This window comes from Pistacia vera, unplaced genomic scaffold (genome assembly GCF_008641045.1).
Source record: "Pistacia vera cultivar Batoury unplaced genomic scaffold, PisVer_v2 Contig408, whole genome shotgun sequence".
Lineage (NCBI taxonomy): Eukaryota > Viridiplantae > Streptophyta > Magnoliopsida > Sapindales > Anacardiaceae > Pistacia > Pistacia vera.
In genome coordinates this window covers 618,642-643,359 of record NW_022196233.1, presented here as the reverse complement: position 1 = coordinate 643,359, position 24,718 = coordinate 618,642, and the positions used below count along the sequence as shown (strand labels likewise).

The window sequence follows — 24,718 nt, the reverse complement described above, 5'->3', positions numbered from 1 at the left end:
AGAGTGCTTTACTTTAACCAAAAGAAGCTAATTTTAATTAGTTTATATAAATTTAAGAGAAGGGCCCTGATTAATGCAATGTGTTCCCATGAAAAAAAAAATTATGGATTTGATGGTGAAAGAAGAGAAAAGATGATCATCCTAATAACTTTCACTTTGACACACAATCTCACATTTTTTTTTTTAATTAATTAACAGTTAATAACTTTTTATTCACTTATATTTAATTAATTCTTCAATTAAATTAAAGAAAGTTGTTAAACCGTTGTTAGCTATAGTGAGAGAGAGAGAGAGGGTTAGGGTGTGTTGTAAGTAAGGTAAGTGTATATCTTCTTTTTTTCTTTTTTTTTTTGGCTCTTTGGTTGTTCAAACACTCCTTTTGTAGCAATTACAGGGAATGGGATTGCTTTGTTTGTTCAAATTATTTGTATGTCTTTTGAGGCCAACAAAGAAAGATACAAGCTTTTTGACTGAGAATTTGCTCTCAGTCTTCAGAAGAATAAACAGTTGAAGGTTTTTTGACTGAGAATTTGCTCCCACTTTCTCTGGGTCCTACTATTTTTATACGTGTTCCACTTCATTTTTTTTATCTTCTGCTTATCTCCTGCTAATCATACGAGTTTATATTATTAAAAAAAATTATTAAATAGGTTGAATGTATGCTTTCTCTTATATACAAAGATAGTGTCTAGTCTTAGGTAGCTGTATTTTATTAACTTTTAGGACATTTAGAGGGCGTTTGGATTGGGGATATATAAGATAACGGGGGTAATCTTCATTTATTTTATAAGATTCTAGTGTTTGGTTGCAAGTAATAAATTATTACAAGAATCTTTTATTGTAAATAGTGTTTACTGTTGGTAATATGAGGGGTAATTCGATACCCTCCCCCAACCCTGGGATTAAAACATTATCAAGATAAAATGATTTTTCTACCCATTTTGCCCTTAATTAAAAACCATTTCGAACACAATTACCGTCAAATGTCTGCCAAATAATAATTATCTAGCCCCTCTACATTTGAGAAACTAGTTAAAGCCACAAAAAAAATTAAAAATTAACAAAATACCCTTAGCCACCTAAGACCATCGCCTACCATAACTCAACACCACCGCCGTCAGCGTCAGTTGTCATAATGGTGCACGATCGGTGAGATCTAACCGGTCGTGTGCCGTTAAAGCCTTTTCCAACCATGGATCACAGATCCATGGCCAGAAACGCCAAATCTGGCGTTTCTATGGCCGTTTCATGGCCATAAATCTGATCATTTTCCAGCCATGGATTTGTGATCCATGGCCATTTTTGCCTTTGCCAGTGCACGGCTAGCCATATACGGCTAGTATTGTGCCATTCCGTCGACGGCCGGCAATGGCTAAAGTGTTTTAGCAAAATTTCAAATGTAGGGGGCTAAAAAAATGATTCAAAAAATAATAATAAAAAATATTATCATTGTAATATTTAAAAATGAGGGCAATTTAGTAATCTATATAACATAGCCACCTATTTATCCTCCCAACCAAACATATTATTCACCAATTTATTCGAACCAACAAAACACATTTTCTAAACATTCTCGGTAATCTTCAAGATGATCTTTCTTTCCGTTAATATAATATCCCTTTATAATAAAACATTATATGATTCAAACGCCCCCTTATATGTGACAATTTTCATGTATCTATACTTGTTTTCTCTTGTGAATGTTTTTTGTTTATTTAATTATTTTTTTTTATAGTGTGTTATCAATTTTCCATATATCCATCCTTGATATTTTATTTTTTATTTTTTTTACATTTTTGATATGGGTATTATCATTTAGAGAACACTTTAAGGGAAAAAATAAATAAATAAACAAAGAAAAAGGACACAAGTTGCATGAATTTATATCAAGAAATGAACACTTTGCTTCAATGTATTGTCTTCATTTCCATGATAGTTTTCAGAAAGTGTTCGTTAATTGATCAAAGATGTCTGTTAATTGATAGAAACACAATTTGTGTCATTTATCTTTCTTTTAACGTAAGTGTTATTTGAATGATAATTCTCCTTCTTCCTATAAAACAATTGGTTAAAACTTTGTCTTTTAATATATTTTTGTCATCCAAAATGAACGTCGAGAGTTTTTTAAAAAAAAAATTAGGACTTTCGGACTTACAATTTTTCATTCATATAAATTATAATCTTGTTGGATGAACGCAATGTAAATAAATGGGAGAAGGAAGCTTATATTAATGAATTTCTCTTTTAAGGTGGTTTTTTAAGACTTTGTTGCAAAAACTCTAACCTAGAACCAGAACTAGAACTAGGCAAATAAGATTGCTTCCAAAAAAGACCATTAAAATGGTTTGCAAAAGCACAGCACTACAGAGATAAGGTAACAGAAACTTTAGTCATCTCATCCCATGTGAATTGCAAAATTCTTCACGGGCTCCCTTTAAAGCGAACATTCCTCTGCTTGTTCTTGTTCTTCGTAGGTTACATTAATTTCTTTCAGCTTTTGTCTCTACCTTCACTGGCCATCAAAAATAAAATAATATATTTATTCTTTACCTCCTTAATTCCCATTATTATAGACTTTGTTTTCTGATTCTTTTTATTTCGTTAGATAGAATATTCTCTCTTTCGTTAATTCACTTTAAACAAACAGTTCATGGAGAATAATTTGATGAAACTGAAAATAAATTATCAGTAAATTAATTATATGATCAAAAGGGGAAGATGGTTTAGGAGTGAAAGGCAGATCGATCTCTCGTTTATTGTTGAAGGAGAATATGTTTAAATATTAATTTGAAAGACCTTGATATGGGAGATGGAGTAGTGCTTTCGCTCTCTTTTCTATGTAAAAAAAACAGTCACGCTGAGGAATAAGACCATTCCAACATATAGCCTTCAATGGGCCAATTGACCTGAATGACTAATTGACCAATTGATTTTGATTTTGCAACATAATTAAGGGTATCTTAATCTTAATTATAATTGAAAATTATATTCTTGGTTGTGGGTTTAAATTCGCATTGTCCTGATAATCACTTTTCATAATACATACCCCATCGTTAATTGATTATGTTTTTAATGCAAAGATAGATCCCACTTGTCTACAAAGTTTATTATTATCATCAGATTATTAAACAATTTTTGTTAAACCAATTGTTTTGTACAAAGTTTGGCATGAATCTCGTGGATTGCGTTGAAACTAAATCATTTCGAACCTTGTAGTTGTATGATCTAAAATTGGTCAAAATTACTAACAATAATATTATACATACCAAGAAATATTTCTAGATAAAAAGAATATTTGCATAAATTATACATAATTCAATTATGTGTTTCTTTCAATAAAATTCAGTCACAAGTATCAATGTAATCGTTAAATATTTATAGATAAAAAGATATTTGAACAAATTATATGATTTTATTCAGCTATTAATCATATTATTGGCAGAAAAAACTATTTATGAGATTATATAATTACATTATGATCTAGTAGGGGTGTTTATGTCCATCAAAATAAATGCCTTCTCGAATTTGGAAATTAAAGTGGTTTAAAAAGTTGAAGAATGTGGAATTTCTTTCTGAACTTTTAGTGATCTTGTTATTGATTTCATTTCGACATTCAGAGTCAACACAAGGTCATCTCTGTCGGACAAATAATTGATAGAAATATAAAAATAAAATAAAAATTATAATCATAAGACTCGAACACCACAACACATTTAGTCACTTTGATCACGATTAGTGTTGAGGGTCAAATTATTTTTGTTTTTTTGTTTCAAGAAAGCCAGAAATTTGTAATCAATGGAGCGTATGTTTGATTCGAGGTTTTGTTCTGCATTGTCTTTTCAGTTTTTTTTTTTTTTTTTTTTAAACAAAAAAAAAAAAACTGATTTACCTCGTACCATTTTTTTTAATTAAATAAATCTAGATGTAAAGATATTTACAATGATTGAAGTTTCTAGATACCTTTAAAAATAACAAGAAAATATATAAATCATGAAATTGGGAAAATCTTAGATTTCAAATCCCATAAATGATTCATTTACAAATTCTTGATTTGAAAATAGAGTGAAATATGATTTGACTCTATTTGCTCCTACAATTTTTATAGGATCAACTCATTCGCAATCGCTCAAATTATAAAATCCCTTTAAATTAAACAAATTAAGCCATGGTCATGTGTGAATAGCATTCTTCGAATAAAAGTAATTAGTTATTTAAACCAAAAAGGAAAAGAAAAAAAATCCTAATAGGAAGAAAAAATCCATTAAAATTACTACCTCACACACACTGAATTTGTGATTTTCAGTGGGTGAAATATTTTTACTTAATTACAAGGAATTAATTTTAAGCATAGAACATTACCAAGCATAGATATTATACTATATCCCAAGAGTAATGCTACACTTACAAAAAAAATTTACAAAAATCTCTATACAAAACGATGTGGCAAAAAATGAATAGAAGAGTGAATTTAATGAATTTGACTTTTTGTTTAACTCTTACATTAATTTTTTGAAACCTAACTTTGTATACAAATTTTTGTAAGATTTCCTTGTAAATATAGTATTATTAATATCCCAAAATACTTTAATAAAACATTTTCTTCCGAAATTTCTTGTTTATAAGCCCTAGTCAGTTATCTGATAAAGTACTGAAAAGGATTCCTCCCATCATGGGAAGCAGGATCAGAGCAGCCATGCAAAACTACTGTTATTGCTTCAAATTATATAGTTAGGTTATGAGAAACCTAATTTTGTGCTTGAAAGGACACGTAAGGAGAAACCATTACCCACACTGCAGGAAGTTCGTTATCATCAAATGCTGCTCACTTGGCGATTTGTTTGTTCATTTTTGAATCAAGGAGATGGTCCAAAAGCTACACCTTTTATGAAATAATGAAAGAGAGAGATGGATGAAGGAATGTTTTTGTTGAGTTTTTAATCCCCATGCAAAAAATATATGCATTCAAACAGCGTCAAGTTGTGTATTATATCAAAAGAACTAAAAAAAAAATGGAAAGAGAGTTAACACTTTATTCCTTGTCTTTGAGTCCGGAAGAAAATCGTACACAGTTCCCGATTCCTTTCGACACTTAGTCCCCATTCTCTTTTCAGGTCCTCGATTTTGGCGGATGGTAGGAAAAAAAGCTCTCCCCTCTCTCTCTCTCTCCCTCACTTAACAACTACCAATCTTTTAGAACACAAACTAGCCTAGTTTAATTAATTGGGTTTATTAATTTCTTGTTGGTAATATATTAGTTGTAACATCTCTGTTGGGTACTTTTGATTCACTTTGAGTGATAAAATTATGGGTTTCAATTAAAGATAACACACTCTAAATCCCACTATTTGAAGTGGGATAAATGTTAAATCCACATATCTTTGAAAGTTTGTTGATCTGTTTCATTAATTTTTAAGAATCAAGTATTTGAAGTTGATAAGTGATAAATTGTGGATCAAAGTGTTTCATTAGTTTTTGAGAGTTAAGTATTTAAAGTGGGTAAGTGATAAATCGACAATATATTTACAATAAATTGGTTCCGTTAATTGATGAGAGTGAATTTCTTGGTTAAATTAAGATTCAGTTAAAAGTGATTATTATGTTAAGATTTATCATGTACTTGGTGATTAAGAGATTTGATTTTGTAGTTTAGTAACTAATTAGTTTTTATTTTATAGTTTGCATAAAAGAGAGAGACCCACTAAGGAATCCCATATCTTTTATCAAATTTGAGATAGGCAAAGCTGAGTTGCCTTTGATACTGGTGCATTCGTCCTGCTTGTCAGCACATGCATTCCACTTTCCACTACAAAATCGACTTTGGACCCCAAATTTTACCCAACCTACAAGAAAAGTATTAGCCCACCTCCCATAAATTTCCACTCCCTTCTTTCTCTCTCTCCCCCTCCATGACCAAATCATCATAATCTTACTCTTAGATAACACATACCTGTTCTCAGATTCATACTACTTCATCACTACTACTTCATATTTAGCTCATATGATCCTGAAAAAATCTCTTCAAGGTCATCTTTCTTGATCCATCCCATCACCATATATATTAAGTTTCTTTTTCGAAAGTTTTAGGATACAATAAGTTTGTGAAACATGAGAGCAGGAGGCTGCATGGTGCAACAAGCCCTAACAGCTGAGGCTGCGAGTGTTGTAAAACAAGCGGTAACGCTCGCCAGACGCCGAGGCCACGCCCAAGTAACCCCACTTCATGTAGCAAACACCATGCTCTCTGCTCCCACAGGACTTCTCCGAACAGCTTGCCTTCAATCTCACTCTCATCCACTTCAGTGCAAAGCCCTAGAGCTCTGCTTCAACGTCGCACTTAATCGCCTCCCCGCCTCGACGTCTACCCCCATGTTGGGAGCTCACTCTCAATACCCTACCATCTCTAACGCTTTGGTCGCCGCCTTTAAGCGGGCGCAGGCTCATCAAAGGCGCGGCTCGATTGAGAACCAGCAGCAACCACTTTTAGCCGTAAAGATAGAGTTAGAACAACTTATTATCTCTATTTTAGACGATCCAAGTGTGAGTAGAGTCATGAGAGAAGCCGGTTTCTCTAGTACTCAAGTGAAAAGCAATGTTGAACAAGCTGTGTCTTTAGAAATATGTTCTCAGAATAGTCCTGTAAGTAGTAATAACAAGTCTAAGGAAAGTAATGTTTTAGTCCTCTCTCATCAGTCGGCTCCTCCTGTAGGTCAAATTGGAACAAAAGTTATTACTAAACCAAAAGTGATAGATCCAATTAGGAATGAGGATGTGATGTATGTTATAGAAAATTTGATGAACAAAAGGAGGAGAAATTTTGTGATTGTGGGAGAGTGTCTTGCTAGTGTTGAGGGTGTTGTTAGAGGAGTGATGGAGAAAGTTGATAAAGGAGATGTTCCTGAGATTTTGAGAGATGTGAAGTTTATACCACTTTCTCTTTCTTCTTTTAGGCATCAAAATAGAGTAGAAGTTGAACAAAAAGTTGAAGAAATTAAGAATCTAGTGAGGAGTTATATTGGAAAAGGAGTTGTTTTGAATTTGGGAGATCTTGAATGGGCTGATTATAGGGCTAGTTCAAGTGAACAAGGAAGAGGGTATTATTGTTCTGTAGAGCACATAATTATGGAAATTGGGAAATTGGTTTGTGGAATTGGACAGAATGGAAGGTTTTGGCTTATGGGGATTGCCACTTTCCAAACTTACATGAGATGTATATCCGGCCATCCATCTCTTGAAACTGTCTGGGGTCTTCATCCTTTAACAATTCCTGCAGGAAGTTTACGCTTGAGTCTCATCACTGACAGGTACCAAAACCAAACCATTTTTCTAAACTTTTCTATATAATTGTACCTTTTTTTATATATTTTACACTCTAAATATAGAGTATTCTCTTTCTGAAATATTTTTCCTTTTCTTTTAAACTGAATTACCCAAAGGAACAATATTACTTACTTTTCCCCTCTTCTTTTTGCTTTTATAAATTGACAATGTCTATGCATATATACATTAATTAACACATCCTTTCCTTGAAAGGAGAGAAAAATTAATTTCCCATAAATCATTTTAGTTAATTTCAAGTTTTTTGTTTCTTATACAGTGATGTACAAAGTCAGTCCTCAAGTAAGAGAGCTGAAGGTGGAGATCAAGAGAAGAACCTCACTTGCTGTGCGGATTGTTCAGCAAAATTTGAGATTGAAGCTCGAAGCTTAGAAAGAAGCAATGGTAACAGTGAGTCTACAACTTCAAGCCTTCCTGCATGGCTTCAACAATACAAGGATGAGAACAAGACACTCAGCAATAATAATAATAATGATAAGGTAATTATAATCATATTTATCTCAGTTATATATATATACATAGATCTTCCTTTCATCATTATATACAGTCCAAACAAAATATATATAAAAGTTGAACTAAACTTTTTTCCTTTATATTTTGTTTTTCTCTTTTTTTACCAGGACTCTTCTGCAGTGAGAGACCTTTGCAAAAAGTGGAACTCAATTTGCAATTCAATCCACAAACAACATTACATTTCTGAAAGAACAACCCTCACTTTCTCTTCCATTTCACCTTCTTCCTCTACTTCTGGTTTCTCATATGACCACAACCAGTACCCTAATTTTCACAGGACCCGCCATGATTGGAGTACTACTGTTGTTGAACCCAAAGAGTCATGGACGGAACACCATCTCTGGTTTTCTGAAACTCTTAACAAAAGTACACCTGAACCCACTTTGAGAATGTACATTCCTGAGCATAATCAGGATACCAAACAGCCCCTTTCATCCAACCCTAATTCCACTCCAAACTCGGCGTGTTCAAGCGATGTCATGGAGATGGAATATGTCCACAATTTCAAGGAGTTAAACGCTGAAAACGTAACATCTCTATGCAATGCATTGGAGAAGAAGGCACCACGGCAAAAAAATATAATTCCGGAAATTGTGACCACAGTCTTGAAATGCAGGTCCGGTATGTTAAAAAGAAAAGGCAATGTTAGAGATCAAAGTGAGATCAAAGAAGAAACTTGGTTGTTCTTCCAAGGTGTTGATATGGAAGCAAAGGAGAAGATTGCTAAAGAATTAGCTAGGCTTGTTTTCGGCTCCCATTCGAACTTCGTTTCGATTGCATTAAGCAGTTTCTCTTCTACAAGAGCCGACTCCACTGAAGATAGTAGAAACAAAAGGTCAAGAGGTGAGCAAAGTTGCAGTTACATCGAGAGATTCGCTGAAGCAGTGTCAAATAATCCGCATCGAGTCTTCTTCATTGAGGATGTTGAGCAGGCCGATTATTGTTCACAAAAAGGCTTCAAAAGGGCGATTGAAAGAGGAAGAATAACGAATTCAAATGGCGATGAAGTTGGCCTTAGTGATGCCGTTATCATTTTGAGCTGCGAAAGCTTCAGTTCAAGATCAAGAGCGTGCTCTCCTCCTGTGAAGCAAAAATCAGACGGCTCTGATGAGGAGAAAGGTACTACAATGGAGGAGACAAGCCCTTCTGTGTCGTTGGATTTGAATATTTGCATTGATGATGATAGCACCGAGGATCAGTCAATTGATGACATTGGACTTCTTGAATCTGTGGATAAACGGATTATTTTCAAACTTCTTGAGTTATAATTAATAGTTGTTTTAATTTATTCACTTTAGTTCTTTAGATTCTCAGGCATTTCCATTCAGGTCTTCAGTTTAAGGAAGAAATTTCCTCTCTATGTAAACCACCACGTGTATAGTTTCATCTAGGTCGATCGCTTTCCATCAATGTTTTTAATTTATTTTCTTTTTTTTTTTTTTTTAAATCTGTTCTCTGGTTCTTTTGATAGATGAAATAGCCTTTTACTTCTGTTAATTTAAGACCAAAATTAGATGCTTAATTATCTTCTTAATCCGTTTGTTTATTGTATAAAATTTGTCTAAGTTCCTTTGAGTTCATGCATGCACTCTCAAGTCTAACAGTTTAGCTTGGTGCATGCACCAAACTAGTAAAATAACCCAACCACTTTCCCTTAACTGTTCATCTCAATTAATTAATCTATTTACCTCTGACAAACATATTCAAAACTAAATCTTCAACATACAGTAGATTTATAGAATTGATCATTATTGGGTCCTTTTTAATTGGACAGTGACCAAATTAATGTTCAGATACATGAGTGGGGGAGATAAGGATAACTTAATTAGTAGAGTTGAAGATTATGATGTTTTTAAGCTCATTGTTCAAGGAGTTTTCCACACTATAATTGAAGTTTTTCTTTATGCAAGTCCACTAAAAACAACTTCCATTGTAATTCAGTTTTATCTAATAAGAAAAATAATTATTAATTCAAATAAATCTTAAAGGTTACTTTTAGGTTTATCTAGTATAATATATAGTAGATTAACTCTATATTAAATTACGATTTTTATTAGACAGATTAATATGCTTTTAGGAAAAATTTAGGTAAAAATCATGGATCATATGTCTATTTTTATTTGCATAATCATTAATTACGTATACATTAAATTATTATATTTGCTAAGGTATAATTTTAGAACAAGAAATTAATCTTGATCCGTCAAGTAAGAATATTCAAAGACCTAATTATTTTCTTGTAATGAATGAATTTTTCCAGTCATATATACTACTGCCTATCTCGCCCATCATAATGTATGTAATATTTAGCAATCATAGAACACCTTTTGCTATTAAATCTTCGTCGGCTTTTCTGAGTGGGGTCTGATCTTGCTTTGTTGTGTTTCTTTGAATGAATCAATCATGACTTCAATATGAAATTTATAATTAATATATAGTAAGAGCAAACTGTGATAATGGTGGAACAAATGAGATGCTTCCAAGTAGGATATCTTTTGAGCCGAACTGCATAGGAATCATTTCTAATTCCTTCGAATAAAAGCAAATGAGTTCAGAGTTCTTGAGAAAAAGCTAGTTTTCTCCTTGGATGAGACCAGCCTATCTGGAATGTGTGTGTATATATATATATATATATATATAATCATAATAACAGAAAAATAAGCTAATTAATTTTTAACATTCAATATCGCACTAGAGTTTTAGATTTTCGATTAAATTGTAATTACAAAAAAGTTACCATATATTCATTCACATGGTGGAAAAGCATATATCCCATCAAGCATCTTCATGCTCTGGATTTAGATCTGAAGTTTTAGTACCATAAAAATAAGTGCTGCTATTTCAACTTTATATATATTCTACATGGTCTCTGTGTTGCAGACAAATAAAGCAATTGCTGCTTTGAACACATTCCATTTATGCATACATCCCATTTTCCAGCTGTTGGAATCCCAGTTGGCTGTCATTCATGTGTTTGTAATTTGTAACTTGGCCAAAATTACCGATTTATTCCATGGAAAAATAATTCAAAATTTTGTCAATAATGAAAATTTTCAAAAGATATATGGAATAAGGCTGACTTTCTGAATTTCTCAGCTCCTGTTTTGAAGTCAAGGGTGCGTCATAGAGATTGATTATAGAACTTAACAATTTGTGTACATCATTAAGTTAGCATTTTCGACTTCCTTTATCTGCATTATTAATATTCGTAATTGTTATTAGCAAAGCCATCCTAGAAATTAACGAATTTAATAAGGGCATACGGCCATATTGTATATTCAACAAAGGAGAAGAGTTTTTTTTTTTTTAATTAAGCCACATTTTTGCAAGAATATTGTAGATGAATTTGCCTCCAACATCCCATGTTAGATCGGAGTTTTTTTTTTTTTTAAAATAAATAAATAAATGTTCCCCAATATCGATCAGTCAACATTTGAGATAATAGGCCTAATTATTCTCCATTAATCATATCTTAATTCTTTAATTGTAAATATATGTCATTAATCATCTATCATTTTCCACGTTTGGTACAATTAATTGGCTCGAAGATTAATTAATTGGCTTGCATCGTCCATGTTTGGTACAATTTAACCCAAATATTAAACGAGAAACAATGAGTATGCATCATGTTATGTCACTCAATCATTTATCATTGTGGCTAATGAACGACCTAATTTTTATATTCAATAACCAGAATTGAGCGCCAAATCTTTCACAGATTGATTGTTCCTCTATTCTTAATTTTTTTTTTTTTTTTCTTTTTACTTTCAAGAGGGATGATAAAAGAAAAGGTGTGCATATGTGCATAGATATAATAGATTTACTTATATAGGAGCTTGAGCTAGGAGTAGTACTCCAGTTACTAACAAAATTTAGTGGCTCAATTGATTTCCAATAAGGTAGGCAAACTTACATGTCATGGCCTAAAAGATACAAAAAGTGAAGTTGTTGCTCAATCCAAGAAAGTAAAACAAGATTTTGCAAGCCTCTGAATAGTAGCTAGAGTAATTAAGATCATGTGGGTTCCGTTTATATTATTTATTCAATGTATTAAGAACGGAGAAAAGAGAAATTAATCTAAGAAACAAATTGAAAAAGTCTTTGAAATGTATTCAATTTGAATTTGAGAATAGATTATTAAAGACTTATTCTTTTCGTATAAGACCAATTACAAGCAATTAATATATATTTGGAAGTAAAAAAAATAGACGCATATAATGAGAGTATCAATAGGGTATACATAATGTATGTAAAGGAATGTTAGGAATGAACAAAATAAGATTAAGGTATGATCCATAACGTAAGGGTTGTGCAAAGGAGAAGCAACTTTTTTTGTGCTTTAGAAGGGAAAAGTAAAATCTTCCCTAAGAAATATCAAAAAGAGAGCACTACTTTTCATGCTTTTTTACGATGGATTTTTTGAAAGAATAAGTTTTCCCTTCTTTGATTTTCGAAACCCAACATTCTCATCTTTAGAAAGCATTAAAAAGTTATGGTATAAGTGTTTAAAGTATAACCAAAATAAATAAATAAAAGCAAAAGCTATGTAAAATCAATAACAAAAACAAAAAGATTAACACACTAGTAGTATAAGCATCTCCTCTTTAAACCTTAAAGATGTTTCTACTTTAGAATCACAAAAAGATTGTTATCTTCACAACTTTAAATTAAAACCTCTTAAGCATAAGTAGGGAATTTGTCGCTTGTGGCTTTTAAAAAGATTAGAGGGTTTTGGGAGTTGATGCATTATTAGGAAGACAAGGTGGGGTTTTGATGAGTTGCACTACTCACTATTTCTCTCTCTTTCTAACTAAATCCAGCTTAGTAGTATTTTATTCTCTTCTACTTTTTAGTTTTTACTCATCTCTTTCATCTTTTTTCTTGTTTATCTCTACCCCTAAAAGGAAGAAGCCTCCATCTTAGACTGCTTTTCCATCTTTAATTTCCTTTTGGTTTTCCATCTTTTCTTCTCTTCATTTTAATTACGTACCCTCTTACTTAATTTCTTTGCTAATGAGTTGGCAAGTATCTATTACCTTTCATAATTATACCTTTTAATTTCTTCTTTAATTTCCTTTTGATTTAAACTTTCACCCATAGCTGGCATAGACAGATCATATTATCCATAAACCCATCTAATAAAATCCTATTATATATGCATACACAGAGTTTCAATGAATTAATTAATGTTTCTTATTACATATAACTAATAAGCAATATTGCATCTAGAGTTCTTTTTCAGCTTTTTTTTTTTTTTAATTCAAGTTATATAAATTAAAAGCACTTGCATATCATAATACAATATGCTTGCCCAATACCAGCCATAATTTTATGTATGGGGTACTAATGACATAAATTTGGATGAAATAATTAAGGTTTCGGATCGATTCTCAGCAATAATAGAAAGTACTTAATTTATATTTTATGTATCAATATTATTCTTTAAAAAAAAAAAGCTTTCGCTATAGGACTAGTCAAGCAATACATTAAATCATAGCATAAGAATTTTAATCTTGAAATTATTCTCTTGGTATATGGAGCAAATCTTTTTTTTATCATGTTGGTTTTGCGAGATCTGTGTTGATAATCATGTACTTTTATGATTATCTGAATGATATCCCAGCTGCTTGATAGGAAACACCAGATGATAATTAATAGTTTAATAAAACGTGAGTAAAAATGGAATCTAAGTTTCCCTCAAAAGCAGGAAGGAAAATAAAATTTGAGTTGTGCATGAAAAAGTAAATATGTAATTAATGTAATTAAATTGCAGAAAGTGGGTGTCACTTTTAAAGCAAAAGCTTCTCCCTTTTTCAAGCCTTGTGGCTGGTATTTAGCCCTTCCTAGCCGGGCTAATTTAACTTTGATCTATGCATCTTTTTGTAAATTGATTCAACTTTTTTTTTTAAAACAAATATAAATAGAAAAAGGTAGCATTTCAGCTCAATGAACATTTCTTATTATAGTAGAAAATTTGACCAATTTTTATCATGTATCATGCCACTGATTAAAGAAACACATGGAGCGCATTAATTTTGAGATTATCATTTAAATAAATTAATGCAATGTCTAATTAACAACCACTCATCCATAGTTTCCAAATATTACTCGTTTTATGCTTAAAAAGTGATCACTAAACTTAATTAAATGAGGATCATAATCAAACTTAAAGGCTAGAATTTATATATTTGATTTCTTTTGGCTAGTCACTGGGAGAGAAACTGACTTGACCCAGTAAGTTAACAACGTTTGTTCAACGTGTTGATATATCATGAATTTATGACTATTGAGATTTCAGCAATATTTCCTTAATATTTCAAGATTTTCTTATTTTGTCAATTTTAAGATATTCATAATGTCTTTGATATCCTGTAATTTCCTAACCAAACATAATTAGAAGATTCTGTAGATTATATCCTCCCTATATAAAGTCTGTAACTCTTACTGAATTAATCAATGAATTTAAACATATTATTCTTCAATTATACATGGTATCAACTATATGTTAGAGTTCAAATTAATATTATTGTAAGTTAATCTCTTTCTATAGTTGTACTGCCAAACAATTGATTAATTATTAGATTAGTGATAATACGATTTTAATATATCTAGTATGAGGATAGAAGTTCATGTTCCTCGTTACTTTTTGAGAATGTATTCGTACCAATACAACCGTTTTCTTTTCCAAGAAAGGCCCATAAAATTCAATTTTTCTTTTGTGCATCGATGTCCACTAACCATTTGATTCTCAATCTACAGTTCTTGTACTTAAAATAAATAATGCAACGAATCTTAGAATGATATTTAAGTTTGATTTGTACTTTTCAAAAATAGCTTCTTGTATATAATTCAATATTATATGGATTTCATTTAAATACAATCTCGTAAACAAAAAAAAACAAAAAGTATGGATCTAAATGCAAACTCAAAATCCACACCTCAATTAATAAAAAAGTTGGTAAAATTTTGACATTTACTAGAAAATAAATTCGTTAAAAAACAATCTTAATCGAACTTAACTCATGATGCTAAGAACTAAGTTTGCAACTTGCAAGGAGTTCTTGAATAGTTGTTGATATATATATTTTCCATCGAGGTGGGTGAATCAATAAGCTCAAACCCAGTCTATTTAACTTTAAGCTTGGATTCGTTTCATATTTACCCTTTGGTTGTTTATTGAAAATGTTAACACAAACACTAAAATTAACTAAGCAAAGCTTCATCATATACACGATATTCACCAAACTGAAGAACAAATAATTAGCTAAATCTTCATAATCTTAATTCTCTCACTGAAATTATCAGAAACCTTTTTCACTGGAATGCTTATGTTTGTCTGTTTCGAAACATGAGAGAAACAGTAATCAGCAAAGCGTCCTAAAATTCTCTCACACAAAAGAATAAAACAAATTGGATATATACATGAACCATAAATTTGTTAGGAGATCGTGCGGCAGANAATAAAAAAGTTGGTAAAATTTTGACATTTACTTGAAAATAAATTCGTTAAAAAACAATCTTAATCGAACTTAACTCATGATGCTAAGAACTAAGTTTGCAACTTGCAAGGAGTTCTTCAATAGTTGTTGATATATATATTTTCCATCGAGGTGGGTGAATCAATAAGCTCAAACCCAGTCTATTTAACTTTAAGCTTGGATTCGTTTCATATTTACCCTTTGGTTGTTTATTGAAAATGTTAACACAAACACTAAAATTAACTAAGCAAAGCTTCATCATATACACGATATTCACCAAACTGAAGAACAAATAATTAGCTAAATCTTCATAATCTTAATTCTCTCACTGAAATTATCAGAAACCTTTTTCACTGGAATGCTTATGTCTGTCTGTTTCGAAACATGAGAGAAACAGTAATCAGCAAAGCGTCCTAAAATTCTCTCACACAAAAGAATAAAACAAATTGGATATATACATGAACCATAAATTTGTTAGGAGATCGTGCGGCAGAAAACATACATTCGAGATGAATAATATAGGAATAAATCATACCACACAAAGAGACACAATATTTACGTGGTTCAACATAACCCGCCGACATCCACGGATGAGATAAATCAAATATAGTTTCATGAACACGATATACAAGAGTACACAACACCATAAACCTGGTATATAAAATAGAGCGGAAACATCCTAGTTTCTAACCACGCTCAACCTAGTACCTAGAGTGGAAACAATCCCAGTTTCTAAGACATTTTGCCCATAGTGTTTAATAACTCTTATATCAAATACCATGTGTTCTCACATTCTCTCATAACCTTGAATTGGTTCTCGTCCCTATATTTATAGATAGTATATGGGATATTCTATTCCTAATAGGATTCATATTTTAATTCTTAATTGGACTCTCATAATTCTATTTCTATTTAGAATTGTATTCTTTACTAAAGAGTTTTCTTAAAGACATACAATTTTACAGGGAACAAATGAGAAAACGAGCCAAAATATCCCAACAAAATTGATGGTAGAGAGAAAGAGCACTTAGTGGAGCCCTCAATCTTTAATTCATGAAGTCAAGACCATTAATTCTACTCAACCAATTGTCTCAACAAGGGGAAAATATAGAGGAATTTTTACGTCACAAATGGGAGGCCAAGGTGCCAAATCTTCATTCATAAGCCTTACAAAGATAAGAGACATACTCATTAAGGCAACAATTCTTATTTGCTTTGTTAGAGGAAATGGGGGCCTCCATATTTTTTTCTTTTCCTTTCCCATCATTAAGACCTGGCCATTTGTATCCTTTAACTTTAGAAACCTTTTATAGCCACCAATCCATAAATCAATACCTAAACAACTTTTGGATATCTAATCATAAATCTTTCTCAAGATATGGGTTTCATTTGCTTTTCCTAGCTCTTCAAATAATGGTGCTTCTTTAATCTTTTATCAGATGATCTATTGCCCTTTTCTAAATTTATTATGCTTCTTTATATATATTCTTTTAAACCTTTATGCATATTGCTTTGACAAAGTTTTAGGTCGATCAGGCAAATCATTTTCATATGATTATGCGAAGTTTTGACGAGGATTGAAATTCATGGGTTTGTTAATTTCATTTTGTTAGTTAATACCACCGGTAAAGTTGTGTGCTTCGACACTGAGCCCCTGGTTGGGACCGTGTTGGGAGTGTGCAAATGGCACTCCAAGTTAGCTTTGCAAGCCCGGCGTAACTACACATTTGTACAAAGGACTTTGCACCAAAGCGTTAGCTAGCGTCAGGTACATTGTCCCCAATGATGATACACCGATGAGTTATCGGCGTAGTTTTTCGCGTCAGGAAAGGACGGTCCTAACACAGAACATTTGTTTCCTGGCGCCAAGTCTGCGTCGAGGTTGAATGTATTTCCAGTAGAATTAATTCTTACAATATAATTGCTGTTTAATTTATGTCCATATTAAAACTTGTTAGAAGTATGAAGCTGGTTGTGTTTAAAAGAAATCAATTACTGTTTATATCAAAGTAGTAAATAATTATTAAATTCAGCTATGTTATCAAAGATGATTCAGTTCTTGATACTAGAACTTAATCAAATTAAAAGAAACAAGGAAATCTAACTCTAGCTTATAGGTGGGGCATTAAAGAGTTCAGATTAAGTTAGGCAAATTCAAAGATGGATTTGATTTCGATGTTACCTTTTTCTGAAATACATATGGCTATTAATCAAGCACTTCATAGCGTGTATTACAATTTACCAAATGTTGGGGCAAGAAAGTGATACCAGTAGGGCCCGTAATTTCTTGATAATAGCTGTGAAAAGAATAGTTAGGATCCTTAAAAGATTTTAAAATAATTTGTTTAAATTCCCCTCAATGATATGACTCCATAATTTGACAAGCATCAAGCAACAGATTTATTCAAGATTGATAATTAACGTACATACAAAATCATAATAAAAATAAGGGATAAACATTATGAATGATTGATGATTTAATTTATACCCATTTAGGTTAAACATTATGGATAATTCATATTTGTATGAGTTAAAAGGACACCGATCCCTTAAGGTTTAATGTAATAACAAAACTTCTTATAAGGTTTATAAAATAACAAAAATATCTATGTCATTAAAAGCTATATGAATTTATATTATTATGAGTTAATAAATATTTACTATATTGCGTTTTCACTATTTTTTTAACACCAAAATAAATAGTTTATTTCATTCATCTTGTAGATTACTTTTGGGGATCTCACTTGTAGATCTCAATCAGTTGGTGTTGATGAACAATTTGATTTATTAAACGACAAAAATTCACACAGAATTTTTTGCATAAAACCGGTACAAGTTTGTCATTTACAGTTTTACTAGTGTCAGTTTACACCTAAAAATTGTTGATATAAGCATTAAGATAGATGGAGATTATGGGAAAAGAAAGTAAAGAATATTGGAATCCCCAGTCGCAAAAGCATAAGAAATAATAGTTTTCTTTTTACCACTTGGGTTGTTTCACTGGAAAAAGATTTTAAACCGTGACAATGGGGATTGCGCGCAGTTGCACCAAATTCCAAGTAATTTGAACAAACAAGACAAGCTGAGAGAGCGGACGTCTCCTCCAAAGACCCACCAAGAAAATTAAAAGAGAAAGAAAATGTAAGCATCTACAAAAGACAACATGAGCATGGAGACAAAGTTTCCACACACCTTAAGCTCTTTTGCAGACTTTAAGAAAAGTGGAGNCACTTTTGTAGCCGTCACCTCAGAGGTGTTAACTCAAATTAATAACCCAAGAGTATGAAATACAATTGGTAACATGAATCTCCTGATTTATAATTAAATAATAAAAAAATTCACCCTTTTTTTTGCTTTTTCGTTTACAACAGGAGATTTTCCGGCCAGCTTACCCAAGCGCCAAGCTTCACTCCTTTCTATGGGCCAGTTAAGAGTTTTAGTAAATAACTAAATATTCTAATTCCCTATTAGCATGATTATCTTTATCAGTAATAAAAGAGATAGGGCTTAATCTCAGAACCTCTCTAATAATACATTTAAGAATCTTTATCGAGCCATTTAATTATGATAGTTATTTTTCACAATTTTTTAAAACAATAAAAATTCTCCTTATTATTATGTTTTAGATTTTAAATTAAATAATAAAAAAATAATTTAGTAATATAGTATAAATTCTATCAGATCATCAGCGAAAAGACTTTTTGTTAGGTTAGGCACTCATCAAGATTTTTGTTACTTTATTGTACCTGAGAGGTCTATGTTTAACCCTATAAATTAAAATATTAATATAAACTATTAACTTTGCCTTCTGTCGTGTTATTACCGATGCAAATTAAAACTACTTCTTTTAATTGATGAACAGTTAACAGCCTACTATTATAGGCCCTTTCTTTTATTAGCATCTCCTATTCATAAATTTTAGGTATTTTTTTTCTCATAAGAAGGTAATCCTGAATATAGTGAGGAGCTTCTATTTAATAAACAGAATACTTACAATTTATATATCATATAAAAGCCCTCATTTGTCAATGGCAATTCGATCTCCCACTTTCTCCTTTAAGGTTGCACGATGCTCCATAAAAAGGGATCTCTCATAAGTGAAAGGGTAATGATAGAGTTCGCTACAATATCCACATAACACTTATCACATCACAAAATTTTTTGTAACCTATAGATATATTGTATGTATTATTTTTCTTGAGCAATAAGGTTCATTATTTTTAGATCTAACAGATATTTTCAATTATTTTAATAAATTTTTAATGTACCATTAAAGATTTTGAAAAAAAAAATTTATGTATACATATAAAAAAATATATACATTAACATTCTTACTCAAATATTTTTAGAGTGATACTACATGTTAAAATAGTCAAAATCATACCACTGACATGATATAATTTTTTTTTATTATCGCATCATTAACCTATATTAAGTTATTAACCATCAAACTCAACTGTATAAAAGGGCTTGTATATCTAATATATTCAATTTTAATCCATCAAAATTTTGATATAAAATTTCATAAAATCCATGTGTTACCAAACACTACTATTTGACTTATTTTGATTCAACAGTTTAATATCAATGAAATTAATTCAAATGCTATTACAAATAGGCGATTTAGATTGACACGGCCTTAAAGATTTAATCACCGAAATCCTATCGTAGGAAAAAAAAAAGAAAAAAAAAAAGGTCAATAACTTTTTCCCAAAGATACGATTGAATATTAAATCCTCTAAAGTTTTTAAATAAATAAAATTTCTCTATCATTAAATTTTATGTGTTAAAATAAATGACATAAAATAATTTAGTAAATATTCATTAACTCCTATATTGTAAATTGTAACAGCACAATAACAATTGACCAACGAAGATTTTTGTTATTTTTAAAACATCAGAAAAATATTTGTTACCACATGAAGCTTACCTTAGAAAAAAGAAAGAAATAATATGGAAAGTAACTTGCCTCCGCCACTAATTCAAATTTAAAAAAGCATGTCCACGACAGCTCTAACTGGAAGTCCACGTCATCATAAATGGTCTTCTTTTTCCAACCATATTTTCCAAGAAAGTTTCATGCATTCAAGCAATCAGATCATTTTCTTTTCACACTTCACAAGTAAACTTTTCCTCTCTCACCGCCATTAAATCAAACTAATCAAAATACTTGAAAGATTTCACCTTCTTTTAGCTCCTCATATCATGCTTTAAAGGGCCATGGATGGTTTAAAGAAGCTTGGAGCCGTACTCACTATAGGTGTTTTTAGTCTCTCTTCTGGCTTTATTGGCCGAGCTTTTTTATGTTTTGGCGGAAGCAAGCTTTCCGCCGACGGAGCAGCCCGGAAATTCCTCCGGAGACCCGTTTTACAATCTCACGTCATCGAGGAGCAGCTGCTGTACTTCTTCTGCTTGAAGAACCAGTCCCGGATCGAACCCGCAGGGAACCCAACCGCTCCGGAGGCGCAGGAGCTGAGGCAGTGGTGGCTGTTGACGATGATGACGTGGTGAAGTGGCAGCTGGGGATGTACGACCGTCGAGGGGTTTGTTCACTATGAGAAGAAGAGAGAGAAGGAACCGAGACGTCCGAGGCTGAGAATGATCAAGTGTGAAGAGCAAAACGGTGCGTTTGTAGGGTGAGAGTGATTGTGGGGTTGTAAAAATTGAAATATCGTTAATGGTGAAGAAACCACGCCGTTTTCGACGCCGTGTGCTTCGCCTCCGTACTACACACCTTCGCCGTCTCCCACTCACGATAAGTACTCGCCGGAAACGACGAGTCATTTGTTAGTGTAGCATTTTGTAGTAGCGAGTAGAAAGTAGAATTATCTTAGCTGGCTGTCCAAAAAATTGTCACTAGATACGCGGGGATTTTCTTTTCCAAATTTCAATTGCTCTTGTTTTTGGAAAGAATCAAAGAAAATCCGCACTGAACTGTTAATGACAATCAGAAGAATTAGAAATCCATTAGAGTTTTTATAAAATTGAACATATTTATAATTAAATTCTAGTTTTGTTTGATTAATCCCGGAGAAATGGCGGCTCACCGGCCGTGGATGATACCGTGAACGCTGGAGCGAAGAGGGAGACTGCTGGTCGTCCGTGGGTGAGACTTGGGAAGAGATGCAAAGTCAGCATCAGGAAGCCAAATTGATATTTTCTTAGTAATTCAATAAAAAAATTTATAAAGACTGGTTTAGTTTAATATTTCATAAAAATATGGTCAACCTTTAAAAACAAATTGGTTAATAAGAATTTGATCAACATGGATAACGTTTAATACTTTATAAAAATTATATTTTTACTATCATAATATTTAATTTATTATGTTGAATTTTAAGTTTTACACACTAAATGTTTTTATGTTACAAATTTAAAGTTAATTGCACGTTATATTACAATGTTTGGAATCCCCAAAAAAAAATATTTTTCATTGATATAAATTATTTATTTATTTTTAATCAGATAATACTGCTAGTGTAATTTAAAGATAGTATTAAACTTTATAAACCATAATATTTGTATTATTAGTTTATATATTTCGATTTGCATCACATATAATATTGCTTAAAAATAAATAGCATAGGTTAAGCAATTCTATATAAAAAAGGGGTAGAAATATTGTTTAATTTTAGTAAAAGAACTTTTAAGTCAATAATATCATTTCATAAATTACATTTTCTATTATAATTTATATAAAATATAGATTCTAATTTGGATGGTGATGGATTTGACAGGTTTCACTTCCAACTATTTTCGTAGGCCAAACGCAAGGGCAAGGCAGGTGGCAGTCAACACGTGTCAACTTAGACTGAGATGTTGCCACGTCAGAATATGATAATTATGTGATATTATGACTGGCAAGATCTGGATGGAGTATGTTTTGTTCTAACTGTGTTGGTGAGTATTAATTAAGGCGTGGTGAAAACATTAAATTGTTTCATAGTTCATGCAAGTTGTGTGGCTGTAAAGCTGAAAGTTGTCTTTAATTTAATACTGAAAATATTTAATTTAACATATTTGCATATAATATATGAGAGCAGGTCAACAATTTAATAAAGAGATGGCGTATTTTAATCTTTCATTAAAAATAATATCAAATTTAATGTAACTTTTTGGAGAAATTTAATAATATTATCTTTTAATTATATTTTTTGCAGAGATAAAAATTAATATATTTTTTTTTACACATTCAAAATATATATTCACCAAAATTTTATAAATAAATTCAATAATTCTCTTAGTTTATTAATGTTAAGTTGCAATTAACTAACAATTAATGCCTTTAGCTTGGTGGTTATATATGTTAGTTTTTTCATTATAAATTCAATGTTCGAGTTGTTTGGGTTCCAATTGACGTGAAGTGCGACGTGATCGATATGGGACTCTTTACATCGCACTCCACATCAATTGGGATCCCATTGGTCTATAAGTGTAGTATTTTTGTTACTTTTACCAATGTAATTTTATAGGACTAAAATAGTGAATTAATCAAAAGTCATGGTAAAAGGGTCAAGTTCTTAGTAAGCCTATGGGTAAATCTGTAAATGGAGCGGTCAAACCCGGTCTTCTCTTAACTTTAACGTCAAAAACAGACGGTAGAAGTCTAAGTGGCTATTTCGGAAGTTAGTGGGGGCTGGATAATTTTTGGATCTTTCAGGGAGTCTAGGTGGTTTTATCCCCTGCTAAACAACGTCGTGGTCGATGAGCAAACTGGGCCCAATGGACCTTGCATAAACAAACTAGGCCGATGAACAGCGATAGCAGCCCAAGCCGACAAAATAATTAGAAAACAAAAGTAGGAGACCGTTTACTTTCTGGTGGACCCTTCCTGATTGCGCATTAGATTAAAAGTGCCATTAAATTAATTATGATAAATTATTGTAATTTATTTCACCTCATTCATATCAATAAGTAAATAACAGCAAGAGCCATAAACTTTTTTATTTAATTATTTATTTAGAATTATTTGTTTGGTCCCATGAACAGTTGATATTGTCAAGAGATTTAAGCTTATGTTCCCTATTAGTCATAATCACTTTGCTTCTGTCGTGGGTTATTACGATGAATTAAAACAACTACTTTTAATTTATGAAACCTACTATTATGCCCCTTTTTTAGCATCTCCTATTCATAAATTTTAGGTATTTTTTTCTCATTAAGAAAGGTAATCCTAAATTAGTGGAAGGGCTTCCATTTAAATAAACAGAACACTAACTACTTTATATATCATATAAAAGCCCTCATTTGTCAATGGCAATTCGATCTCCCACTTTCTCCTTTAAGGTTGCAGTTTAGTGAGCTAAACTCTCATATGAAAAGGGATACTCCTTAAGTGAAAGGTAATATATGATCGAATTCTCTACAATATCCACATAACACTTATCACATCACAAAATTTTTGTAACTCATATAGATAATTTATGATAAGATTTTTCTTGAGCAATAGGTTCATCATTTTAGATCTAACTATATATTTCAATTATTTTAAAAATTTAATGTACTACTAAAGATTTTGAAAAAAAAAAAATTTATGTATACATATGAAAAAATATATACATTAACATTCTTACTCAAATATTTTTAGAGTGATACACATGTATAAAATAAGTCAAAATCATTACACAAACTGACATGATATATTTTTTTTTGTTATTAGCACTCATAACCTATATTAGTATTACCATCAAACTCAACTGTATAAAAGGGCTTGTATATCTAATATTATTCAATTTTTAATCCATCAAAATTTTGATATAAAGTCATAACAGACATAATAGATTAATTCTTCAAGAACTAAATACCTAATCCGTAGTACCAAACACTACTATTTGACTTATTTTGATTCAACAGTTTAATATCAATGAAATTAATTCAAATGCTAATACAAATAGGCGATTTAGATTGACACCGCCTTAAGAGTTTAATCACCGAAATCCTATGTAGGAAAAAAAAAAAAAAAAAAAAAGTCAATAACTTTTCCCCAAAGATTCGATTGAATATTAAATCCCTAAGTTTTTAAAATAATAAAATTTCTCTATCTTAATTTTATGTGTAAAATAAATGACATAAAATAATTTATAAATATTCATTAACTCCTAATATTGTAAATTGTAACAGCACAATAACAATGACCAACGAAGATTTTTGTTATTTTTAAAACATCAGAAAAATATTGTAGTACAATGCTAGCTTACCTTAGAAAAAAAGAAAGAAATAATATGGAAGTAACTGTCATCCGCCTAATAATTCAAATTAAAAAAGCATGTCCACGACAGCCCTAACTGGAAGTCCACGTCATCATATGGTCTTCTTTTTCCAACCATATTTTCCAAGAAAGTTTCATGCATTCAAGCAATCAGATCATTTTCTTTATCACACTTCACAAGTAA

General features: G+C 31.3%; 1 protein-coding gene across 1 annotated transcript; it reads left to right on the top strand.

The window, feature by feature from the left end:
* Nucleotides 1–5,873: 5,873 nt before the first annotated feature.
* Nucleotides 5,874–9,287, top strand: LOC116142396 (protein SMAX1-LIKE 3). The gene is made up of 3 exons (XM_031427814.1): nt 5,874–7,301; nt 7,595–7,814; nt 7,956–9,287. Exons 1-3 carry the CDS (start codon nt 6,106–6,108, stop codon nt 9,114–9,116), a joined length of 2,577 nt encoding a protein of 858 aa, XP_031283674.1. The 5' UTR covers nt 5,874–6,105; the 3' UTR covers nt 9,117–9,287.
* Nucleotides 9,288–24,718: the final 15,431 nt, after the last annotated feature.